This window comes from Nicotiana tabacum, chromosome 11, assembly GCF_000715075.1.
Source record: "Nicotiana tabacum cultivar K326 chromosome 11, ASM71507v2, whole genome shotgun sequence".
NCBI lineage: Eukaryota > Viridiplantae > Streptophyta > Magnoliopsida > Solanales > Solanaceae > Nicotiana > Nicotiana tabacum.
In genome coordinates, this window is record NC_134090.1 from 103,266,506 (window position 1) to 103,278,541 (window position 12,036).

At 36.3% G+C, this 12,036-nt stretch overlaps 2 protein-coding genes and 1 long non-coding RNA gene across 4 annotated transcripts; 2 read left to right on the top strand and 1 right to left on the bottom strand.

Moving 5' to 3' along the window:
• Positions 1 to 768: 768 nt before the first annotated feature.
• On the bottom strand, positions 769 to 5,286 carry LOC107816126 (uncharacterized). Of its 2 annotated transcripts, XR_001654863.2 has the most exons (5): positions 5,151 to 5,286; positions 3,792 to 3,866; positions 2,685 to 2,772; positions 2,485 to 2,601; positions 769 to 1,352 (listed from the first exon to the last, which is right to left on the bottom strand). It is a non-coding gene; the product is annotated as an uncharacterized LOC107816126 (long non-coding RNA). The 2 variants fall into 2 exon arrangements; XR_001654864.2 differs by lacking the exon at positions 2,685 to 2,772.
• Positions 5,287 to 6,158: 872 nt separating this feature from the next.
• LOC107816125 (G-type lectin S-receptor-like serine/threonine-protein kinase LECRK1) lies at positions 6,159 to 8,972 on the top strand. Its single transcript, XM_016641811.2, has one exon. It carries the CDS (start codon positions 6,250 to 6,252, stop codon positions 8,710 to 8,712), a length of 2,463 nt encoding a protein of 820 aa, XP_016497297.1. The 5' UTR covers positions 6,159 to 6,249; the 3' UTR covers positions 8,713 to 8,972.
• A 279-nt stretch (positions 8,973 to 9,251) lies between these two features.
• Positions 9,252 to 11,787, top strand: LOC107816124 (G-type lectin S-receptor-like serine/threonine-protein kinase LECRK2). Its single transcript, XM_016641810.2, has one exon. It carries the CDS (start codon positions 9,326 to 9,328, stop codon positions 11,699 to 11,701), a length of 2,376 nt encoding a protein of 791 aa, XP_016497296.1. The 5' UTR covers positions 9,252 to 9,325; the 3' UTR covers positions 11,702 to 11,787.
• The last annotated feature ends 249 nt before the right edge of the window (positions 11,788 to 12,036 follow it).

Genomic DNA, 12,036 nt, shown 5'->3' on the forward strand with positions numbered 1-12,036 from the left:
CATTTTCTTTAAATTTTTACGCAATTTTTTTCGGAAAAAGACACGAACCATGCATGCAAATCAAGAATCACCAAATGAATCTAGTGGAGGTTCGAAACACGAAAGGGGGAGCTAGTACTCAAAACGACCTATCAGGTCATCACAATTATAGCTACCCACCCTACCCACGTCGATCATCTAATGTACTCAACCACTTTCTCAAACAAGAGTTGTTTAAGCAAATCGATTATTTATTTAAACAACTCAATTAGTTATTTAAACAACTACAAAAGTTATCTAAGCAAATCAATTATCTATTTAAACAACTAGCAAAGTTCACTACTAGAAATACAGACTTTTCCCACGGAAGAATCGGTGGGAAATCGGTGGAAAATTTCAATATTCCCACGAAATTCCCAGGGGAGACGCTCGGTGGGAAAATGGCTGGTGGGAAAATAATTTCCCACGACATTCGCGGGTAATTCTCAGCGAGTTTCCCACTGAGGGTGTAATTTCCCACGAACATCATGGGAGAAGTAAGAAAATAAAATAATTTAATTTTCTTAAGTTTCCCTCCGAATCCGTAGGAAGTACTAAAAATATTTTAGATATTTTTTTTTATTTTACCCATGGAAGTAGTGGGAAAGATGGAAAAAAAATGCACAAAATTCCTAGGGAGTCGATGGGAAATTCGTGGAAAATCTAGAAAATATCTTCATGGCCAAATTTGTTTTTAGAACTACACCACCTGCCAAACAGAAAGTACAACCAACAATACAAGACTAAATACAATTAAGCATTCAAATACCTAATTCAACATGCCATCCAATTCATTTTATAAACAACTAATCAATCCATTTCATAATTAATCCAAAAGTAGAACAAAAACTCAAAAAATCCAACATTGAATATTCAACATCCAAGTACCATCCAAAACAAACTAATAAAAGAAACTACTCCTTAGTTATCATCAGATGCTGGAGAACGAGGCACAGGAAATGCGCCAGATGCTAAGAGGGAGTTTATCTGACACTTGAGACTTTTAACACACGAGTGACAAGTCTTAATGCATCTTCCCTTGCAGCCCTTTCTTGAAGATACAACTCCGTAATCTTCGCTACCTTCCTATTCAATTGCTCAAACTCATCTAGATCAACCGAGCAATGTGACGAAGAATAAGAACCAGACAATCCAGAAGTACGACGGCCGAGACTAAACTCTGATCCAAGGCCGTAGACTCTCCCCTTATGCACGCCACTAGCTGCCTTAATCCACGTATCCATGATCTCCTCCTGGGTTGGTTGGATTGGCCTACCTTGATCATCAATCGGCTAGCTTTGAATGAACTCCTCCAAGATTTGTTTGAAATTGTCCTGTACAAAAATTACAAGTATTATCAGTTTAAAAGCTCCTACCAAAAAATATGTCTTCATCATGTCTAAATTAAATTACTTTAGAAACTTATTAACTTAGGACAATATCAAATAGAGACTTGTGCAATTATGCTTACTCTGTTTTCATATTTCTTCCCCTGAACTTCATGGAATTTAATTTAGACATTACAATTCATTTAAAATGAATACTTTAATCACTTTTAAGTTTTAATTACTTTTATGATTCCGTTTTTGAATTTTCGACACAATTGCAGATTGTTAGGGAACTTGGCATGGTCACACATACAACTGAATAACTTTAAATTGGCAGAAGAGTACTATAGAGATGTGCCTTTATTTGTAGAAAATTGGCTTTATAAGGAAATTTCTTTAATGCAGAAAAGCACTCTCTCTCGAACCGGATAAGAACAAGCAAAGTAATCTGGCAATCTGTTTGATGCATATGAACAAGATTACAGAAGCTATGTTTCTGATTCAAAGCATAAAAGCTTCAGATAGAAGGCAGATGGATGACTCATGCATCAAGTCCTTCGAGCGTGCCACTCAAATCAGTAGATTTTTACCATCATTACAAGGTATCACTCTTATTAATTACTTTTAAGTTTTGATTGTAATAGTCAATCGAAAACACAATGAAGTAGAAGCTTTTATTAATCATGGAGATAATCCTCTTCTATTACAAGATGTGTTCTGTAGGAAGACATAAAGCTAATGAAATTTGAAGGACGGAATGGTTTCAGATTTTCTATCTCATGGTCAAGAATTTTACCATGTAAGACTATTTATCAAGTTTATGTTATTTCAAAAGTATCTTTCCACTAATTTGGCAGCTAACAAATTTACTATGTGAACCCACGAAAGAAAGCTGCTTAAAATGTGCATGATTGATCCTCTTAATTTGATTAGTGTTTTGCTGCTATTTAGGGGTGTTCCTTATCGAGAATTAGCTCTCTATATGGGAATATAACTGCTGGTCAAGGGAAAATTCACAAGGCATTGAGATATAGAGAACCTGGTTTTAAAGCTGGCATGTATACATGGAAATCACTTACTTAACAATAAGAGAGCGATATTGTTAATTCATATATGTGAAGAATGTTGTTAATCTTACATGGGTTGTCTCGGCGCGCGGCTCGATCCAAGTCGTTTTTGTTCCATCCTTCAACTTCTTCATGTGGGTTTCCTCAAATACCTCATCATGAGTAACTGGTCTTCCTTTAGCATTTTCCTGAAAAAATAAATAATATGTTAAAAAATGGTAACTAAAATAGTTATAAATAGACTGTGCATGTGGGGGGGAGGTAGTGATACCTAAGTTACTAGAAACTTTTGTTTTCTTTCTTGTTTTACCCTTCTCCGCTGCAGTACCCGCTGGACCATCTTTACCTTGAGGAGCCATCTAAATAATATAGCATAATTTATTTTATTCGCTCAGTGAAACATCATGAAACAATGTTTCATAAACTATTCCTTATACATAAAAATTGATAAAGATGACTACTTTGGATTTGACCACTATATACTGATCATGTACTTTGTTTTCTTATATTTTAGTTGATTAATGGTCCTTGTTAAAAGATAACTACACAAGTCGACAACCAAAAAAACTAAACTGTGTATTTTAAAATTGTCAACTTTCTATCTCCATTTCTGGAAGAGCTCTACACATTTATATAAAAAAAAGGAGTATAGATGCTCAGCGCTTCCTAGAATTCTGCGTTGTTGATAGCAAATGGATGCTTAAATTCTTTCCTCTAAGCTTAAGAAACCTATCTTTTTTTTCAGTTGCTAGTCTTGCTCCTTATAAGAAAGTGGGAAGAAGGAGAAATATATATTCGCATAGTGGTATTATGCACTTTGACGATAGCTTAAAATCTGGTAATAAAAGAACGAACAATATGCAAGAAATAATATCCTGCTAATCTATTTCCTAGAAGATTAGTCAAAACAGACGTTCTTGACAATTAAGTTAGACTGTAAAATTCTTAACCTTATGTTTTACTTGAATTCCATAGACAGATTAATATCATTTTCTGCTTATTTCAGTGTAGTATCCTTTTCTTTCCCTTGAGTTATCTTAACTTGAAGTGAATTGTTGGTTAGTCTTAATACCGACCTTAATATGTACTAAACAAAGTTTCATATTCTATGGTTGATCAATTTTTAAAATTTATACCATAGGTGAGACAGAAGACTTGCCTTCTCAAGCATTTGTTAATACAGTAGTTACAGAAGCATAAATATGTCAATTATAAATTGTAAAAGTTAGGAGTATAATGGAAAGATCAAAGGTGCTGCACATTCACAAAGAGACCATGGTTACATATAATACTCAAGCAACAATCTATTAACTTCATTGTCCGATGCATTTGATATTAAATGCTTAAAAAGCTTACCAACCATTCTGAACAAACTTACCTTCTTTTATGAAGTTCAATATAGCCTCGCAAGAGTAATTGAGCGTGGGCTGCAGAAGTGGACCGATGACTAGACCTGGATGAAGTGTAACTAAGTCAATCTCATTCTGTTTTGCAAATTTCCAAGCAGCTTCTTCAGCTAGGGTTTTGGATAGAAAATTCCAAAACATATATAGGTTGAACCTCCAGAAAAAAATCAGTGCGTAAATGGACATGAAAGAAGGGTTCTTTTTCCTCACGAAAATTGTTGACAGAGTGATATTTGAAGAACACATTTGCATTAGATGAGAGTATTAAAAATTTCAAGCTTCTTCCCTAACTAGATACCAAAGTCCTGAGGAAAGAACAATCAAGATATGCTTATCTCGTCTTACCAGTGAGTAGTAAGTAGACAAACTATCCTTAATTCAATTAACACAAACATACAATTAAATAGCTCTAAATGTTATTCAATTCCAATGGGAAATAGAAATACCAATTGCTCAACAGCCGAAACCAAAAATAGGACCACGCAGAGGAACTAACTGTAGGGCTCAAAAATAAGCTATTTTCCCTCTTTATTCATTTTCATTCCGCTGGTTTATAAAAATTCAAAGTTTGAACCATAATTTCACGAGTTTATATTCCACCAGCTATGAACTATAAAAATTTAATAACTTCAAAGACAAAATTAGAAAAATTGCAAAAGAGGGCAACCATCATTAATTTTCCTAGGGTTTGAAATAGTATCATTTGTCACCTAATCTTCTGTCTGCATTGTTATTCAATATGATGCTTCTGCAATATGCATTGTTAAACCGATTTTCATGGAGAAAACCACTTCCAGCAGAAATATAAGTTTCAAACAAAGGTCTTAGTCACTCAGTACACATACTCCAGATGTCTAATTAAATCTGTTTATCCTTTCATATTAAAAAGTGACAGATAGAAGCTCCAGGTGTATTTCATGTTTAAATAAGAGTGTAAGTTTAGATTCATCACCTCAAAAGTAATATCACAATTTAGCACAAGTTAGCGACCAAAAATGAGAACAAAGGCACATACTACCTGAACAAATCAGTTTAACCTAAGTTTCAAAAAGAGAACAAAGGCACATACGGTCAAAGGGAAAGTTGAAATAAAAAAGGGAGTAATGATGGTTGGCCAATACATCCCAAATCAGTAACAGAGACAGAAGATTAGGTGACAAATGATACCCCCATGACAAATCAGATTCGCTTCACATTAATTTTTTTAAACCTAGGGTTTGAAATAGTATAAAATCCGTAAGTTTCTAAGTTTCAAAGTACTTTGGGGGAAATCAAAAATGATTTAGGAGAGGGTGAGTGAGTGAGAGAGAGAGAGAGAGGGGTCGAATTACCTGGAAATGGAGTGAAGTGAGAGACGCAGTGACGGAGGGAGGCGTCTGTGGAATAGAATGAGGGAAAACTTAAGGTATGGGAATAATAATAAAACTTTCCCGCTACTACACTGGGAAATCTTTATCATGATTATAAGAAAATTTTAAAAATATCCGTTCACACTGAGTCTATGGGAATATGTAAAAAAAAATTATTTATTGTTTAAGTTCCCACTGTTTTCACTGGGAAAGTTTTTCAGTTTTATATAATTATTTTTTAAATGATTTTTCCCAAAGAAACTAAATCCTGCGCATTTTTGTGCCAAAATTTTCCCACGGATAGTCAATGACAAATGTTATTATTCTTCTAGGAAAAGGAATTTTAATTTTCCCACTGTATTTCGGTGGGAATTGCTACTGAAAATTTTTCCATGAGAAAATGATGTGTTTTTAGTAGTGGTTATTCAAGCAATTTAATTAGTTGTTTAAACAACTATCAATCGTTTAGTTCAATTACTTTTTGACCTTATTTGTATGTGATTTTTGTGTATCTTTTTTTTTTTAAGCAGAAGATATCACTGATTCGCACTAATCACAGATTTTAAAAGGTAATAACTAGTTAGAAGGAGTCCTTTGTGGGAATGTGTAAAATTTATAAAAAAGATACATTTAGTTTTTATACTTAGTAAAACATAGTTAAATAGGGTAAATGGTTTGTCCGATTTTCTGACCTTTGTAACAGCAAAATTCATCCTAGCTGGTTCTGTCAAACAAGACCAATATGAGGGAACCATGCCCTACGTAATCCATGACTTCTAGTGATGCAATTCTTTGTAGCATTTCTTTTTTTGGATTAATCGTTTTCTTTTTATAACGAAAGAAAGAACATGGAAGGGGGAAAGAGAGAAATATCCGTTTAATGAAATCAAAACATATATAACCATCCAACGCGCAAAAGACAAACTTAAATCACCTAACACGCAAATGAAGGTAGAAAAATTCAAATAGGAATTGGCAAAATCTTAACGTCTCAGTACATAAGAAATTTCCTAGTTAGCCTTCGTTTACATCCTCTTTTCCCTGTTAACGTGTTAATCATTGGTACCATTTAAAATTGAAAATGCCCCTGCGTATATTAGTCAAAATATCCTTATACGAAAAGTGGCAAATATTACTATTTTCCCATCTTTCTGCCATGGCTACTTTCATGTTCTTGATGCTTCCAATGCTATTTGCAGCTGTTGAAGTTGGAGCACAGAAGCAACTTTCCAACATAACCTTAGGTTCTATTCTTTATCCAAACCGAAATCCGAGTTCTTGGCTATCTTCTTCAGGCCATTTTGCATTTGGTTTCTACTCAAAAGGGGATGGATTTCAAGTTGGCATATGGTTAGCTTCCACGAGCGAAAAAACTGTCGTTTGGAGTGCTAGTAGAGATGATCCTCCAGTTCATTCGGATGGATACCTCGAGTTTACAAAAGAAGGCAAACTTATTCTATGGACAAAGCAGAACATGAAAGTCATTGCAGAATCTCCAAAGCCACTAACTTCAGCTTCCATGCTTGATTCTGGTAACTTTGTTATCTATAATAAAACAGATGTCGTTTGGGAAAGTTTTGATTATCCAACGGACACCCTCCTCGTTGGCCAGCGCCTAATATCAGGCCACAGCCTTGTCTCTAGTGTCAGTGAAATTGATCATTCAATTGGGAGATTTTATTTGAGTATGCAGCCTGATGGGAATCTTGTTGCATATCCAACCAATTACATAAATAGACCTGAGGCTTCCTATTGGGCTTTCATGTTACAAAGTAGAGGCGAATTCGGTGATGTTGATTCAGTTTTTGTGAGTCTTACTTCAAGAGGCCAACTGTTTAGAAATGCTTCTAATGGTTTTGGTTTTCAAGTGAATGAAATAGCAAATAGCTCAACTCGAACACCAAATAAGACAGTGATTTATCGCGCTACTCTTGATCCTGATGGTATTTTTAGGCTTTATACACACAGTTTTGAAGGCAGAGATGAATCGAGCTTGGAAATCAATTGGTCATCGCTACAAAATCAATGCCAAGCCAGGGGATTCTGTGGCGTAAACAGTTATTGTACTGCAAGAAATGGCAGCAGCAGCACAGGTGCTTGTTCTTGCTTACCAGGATTTTTATATGCCAACCATGAAATGAAATTCCAAGGGTGCTATCGGGGATTTGTTTATGAAGAGTCTTGTGGAAGCAGCAACTCTACATTATTGGCCTACAATCTCACCATGATTCAACACTTGAAACTTGGAGGATATCCATTTTCTCAGGTTTCAATTGTTGAGCAGGATTGCAGAAAATCTTGCTTGGAAGATTGTACTTGTTGGGCTGCTCAATATGTCAATGGAGTTTGCTGCAAATTCAAGCTTCCATTAGTATATTCAACACTTGATCCAACTGATCAGTCTGTCAAGGCTTTTGTCAAGCAGAGCTACAATATTTCCCAAATTGCAGGTCACACTGTTCCCTATCCTGGAAAAGCTGGGAATAGAAATAAAAGCCGGAAAGAGATAATCTTGATTCTATCCCTGGCTCTTGGCTCCGTAGCATTTCTGCTTACGGTTGTTGCAATTTGCAGTTATCTTTTCTACAGAAGCAGTGAGGGCCAATATCAAAAACTGTTGGAAAATCCATATTTGGGGCCAAACGAGGAGTTCACTCTTCGATCATTTTCTTACGAAGAGCTTGAAAAAGCCACTGAATATTTCAAGGAAGAGATAAGGAATGGTTCGTTTGGAAACCTCTATAAAGGAATTTTATCAGAAGGTAACAGAACGATTGCTGTAAAACGACTGGAGAAGATGGGGGATGAAGGAGAAAGGGAGTTTAAAGCAGAAATGACAGCAATTGGGCAAGCTCGTCACAAAAACTTGGTTCATTTGCTTGGTTTTTGCTTGGAGGGATCCGAAAAGATTCTTGTATACGAGTACACGAGCAATGGATCACTTGCAGATATCCTATTTAATTCTGAAACAAGTCCTTCTTGGGAGCAAAGGATGAGGCTTGCACTTGACATATCACGAGGAATACTTTATTTGCATGAAGAATGTGAGACTTGCATAATTCACTGCAACATAAAGGCACACAATATCCTTGTAGATGATTTGTGGACGGCTAAAATCTCTGATTTTGGGCTAGCAAAGTTTTTGGTTCCTAATCAAGTAGGAAACCAACTTCAGCTCAAAACAAGAGGGTATTTGGCACCAGAGTTGCAGAATACCGCCTTGATATCTGACAAGGTAGATGTTTATAGCTATGGAGTGATGCTCTTGGAGATCATATGCTGTAGAAGTAATATGGATGTCAACGTCTCAACTGAGGATGAGATCTTTCTTCCTACTTGGGTACATAAATGCTTTGTCGAAAATGATCTCAAAAAGCTAGTGGGAGATGAGGAAGTAGACGTGAAGTCCTTAGAGAGGACGGTGAAGGTTGGTTTGTTATGCATTCATGATAATCCTGATCTGCGCCCTTCTATGAGGAATGTGGTTCTCATGTTAGAAGGAATTATGGACATACCATTTTTAGCATACACAAACATTGTTTAGGTTTCTTATGTCTTCTGTATATTGTAACATACTGATATATAATGAAGCATAAATTTTACTTTGTAATAGAATGTCAAGCATTTTATTTATGTGAACCAAAACCAGTTTGAATGTCGAGCATAACTTTGGCGCTTTGTCGTCAAATATGTTCTAACCTCTTTGATCTTGGCCTTCATATCAGACCTTTGTACTTTGATTGTAAACTAGGGAAAGGAAAACAAAAGAATGAAAAATGGAGAATTTAAAACAATATTTTCTACTAATATGGACCAAAGGGAGTAGTTAAAGTTTCTTTCTTTGTAGTCCTTTTCAGCCTTTGTTTTCAAAGTTAGAATTTTTACGCATGGAAAGTTTAAAGATAGAATTAATTGTCCTTTTCTCAGGTCTTTCATCGACTTTTCTCAGGGAAGACTTTTCGATTAAAATATTTCCCTGCTTGTTTATAGTTTTCTGTTGATGCTAACTCATTAAGAAGACCTAATGGTTGACTTGACCAAGTAATATTCCCAGTTTCTTCTTGGATATTTCTTGAGAAGAGATTTTCTGTTTGTCTTTGTTGTTTCTCTAGTTTTCTTTTTCTTTTTCTTATTTTGACAAGGATGGGGTTAAAACCATGTTAAAAGTTAAAACTTGTGCTGCTTTCTCTTACTCCAATATCATGTCTCTATATTTCTTCCTTGTATTGTATGTGATCTTTGGATCAGCTAGAGCTCAATCAAAGCCACGAAATACAATAGGATTAGGATCTTCTCTTCATCCCACTACTCAGCCTACAGCATGGTACTCAGCTTCTGGTCATTTCGCCTTTGGTTTTTATCCACAAGGAAGTGGTTACAAGGTAGGAATTTGGCTAGTGGGAGGCTCCAATAACAATGATACTATTGTCTGGACCGCGTTTCGTGATGATCCAGAAATATCTGCAGATTCCACCTTGGCCTTTATTGATGGAAAAGTAATTCTGAAAACAAGTAATGAGGAGGATAAGACTATTGCTAGTTCATCAGAATCTGCATATTATGCCAACTTGCTTGATAATGGTAACTTTGTTCTTTACAACCAAGATCATGAGTCTATTTATGAGAGTTTCAATTCTCCTGGTGATACAATATTAGGTGGCCAGATTCTAGCTAGTGGGGTTAAATTGATTTCTAGTTTCTCCTCCACAAATCATTCCTCAGGGAGATTTCGCCTCGTGATGCAGGGCGATGGGAACCTTGTTGCATACCCCAAAAATTTGAATGAGGCAGTGGATGCCTATTGGGCTTCACAGGTCTATTGCTCTGGTTGCAGAAATCATCTGCTTCTTAACAGTACAGGCATCTTATTGCTGATCAATGACACTGATTCTTCAGTAATTCGACGATTATATAGTCCACTTATGCAGAAGAACACAGGTATTTATCGGGCTACACTCGATCATGATGGAAATTTTCGACTCTATTCTCATGAATTCGACTCCAATGGTAATTCCAAAATACGGTTGGAGTGGGAGGCGATCGATGATCTCTGTCTTGTGAAGGGATTCTGCGGCCTTAACAGCTTTTGTGTTACAACTCACAATGTACACTCTTGTATGTGTCTACCAGGATCATACTTGAAAGAGAATGATCCAAGCTTTGGTGATTGTCAAAGGAACTTCACTAGAGGAAAGTGCATTCATGGCAAAGAAGATTCAAGTGTCTATAAGATTACTACTACGACTAATCTTACTTGGGACGATCCTCCTTATTTTGCTACATCATTTCTAGGAAAAGAAGATTGTGTCAAATCTTGTTTTGAGGACTGTGATTGTGATGCTGCCCTCTTCGACGAAAATGGCCAATGTATGAAACATAAGCTGCCTTTGAGGTATGTCAAAGGCGCTCCTGAAGGATCTCACACTGGTTTTTTCAAAGTCAGCAATATAGTCGTGCAAAATCCAACAACAGATTCAGTGAAGCCACCATGGGTAGTGATCTTGGTTTTATCGATAAGTTTCGTTCTGTATTTAGGTACTGCTCTTGCATTATCAGGATTTTACGTCTTCAAATTCAGGATAATAAAGTACAGGAAGCTATTGCAGACAGGAACCACAGGCTTAACGAAAAACTTCATACTCAGAACTTGCTCTTACAGAGAGCTAAAACAAGCAACTGATGGTTTCAAAGAAGAGTTGGGAAAGGGTGCCTTCGGTGCAGTTTATAAAGGGAGCTTCGACAAAGGTAAAAACCTTGTGGCGGTGAAGAGGCTAGAGAAAGTAGTCGATGAAGGTGAAAGGGAATTCAGAGCAGAAATGAAGTCCATTGGCAGAACTCGACACAGGAACTTGGTTCGATTGCTTGGATATTGTGCTGAAGGCTCAAAAAGAGCTCTAGTTTATGAATATATGAGCAATGGTTGCCTAGCAAATCTCTTGTTCCGAGGAGCTACTCGGCCGGATTGGAACGTAAGAGTAAATATTGCACTAGACGTTGCCAGGGGAATCCTTTACCTCCACGAAGAATGTGAAGCTCCAATCATCCACTGTGATATAAAACCACAAAACATCTTACTCGACGAGTTGTTGACAGCTAAAATCTCAGATTTCGGGTTGGCCAAACTACTAATGCCTGATCAAACAAGAACATTCACCGGCGTAAGAGGGACTAGAGGGTATTTGGCACCAGAATGGCAAACAAATGCCCCTATCTCTGTCAAAGTAGATGTCTACAGTTATGGTATTGTATTGCTAGAAATCATTTGCTGCAGAAGAAACATTGAAGTGTATGTGACTAAAATAGAAGAAATCGAGCTTTCTAAATGGGCATATAGTTGCCTTGTAGAAAGTGAAATAGACAAGCTTGTTGGAAGTGAAGAAGTAGACAAGAATACCTTGGAGAGAATGATCTCAGTGGCGATCTGGTGCATTCAGGACGAACCGGCTCTTCGTCCTCCCATGAAACAAGTATTACAGATGTTACAGGGAATTATTGATATTCCAATTCCTCCATGTCCAATTAGCAGCAGTTAATTTCATGTAAAATCACTAGTTTTAACTTGTATGCATGATTGTTTAGTTTACTTTTGTTTTCTTCAATAATATCTTTTGATCTTAAAGGGAAATTTCTGCAATAATCGCAAATGAGAATAGTAAGTTCTACCTTAGTTCACATTGTGATTGAATGAGTGAATAGAAGAAAGAAAGAAAGAACATTATAAAGGCATTTATCGTTTTCAACAAATGCTTACGCCCTATAAATGTATGCGTTACTCTCCCTTAAATCAGTCTGCAATTTCATTATCAACAAATATGGCTTTCAACTTTGACAAGTTACTCAACCTTATGGATGTCAAGCAGTTTGTGTG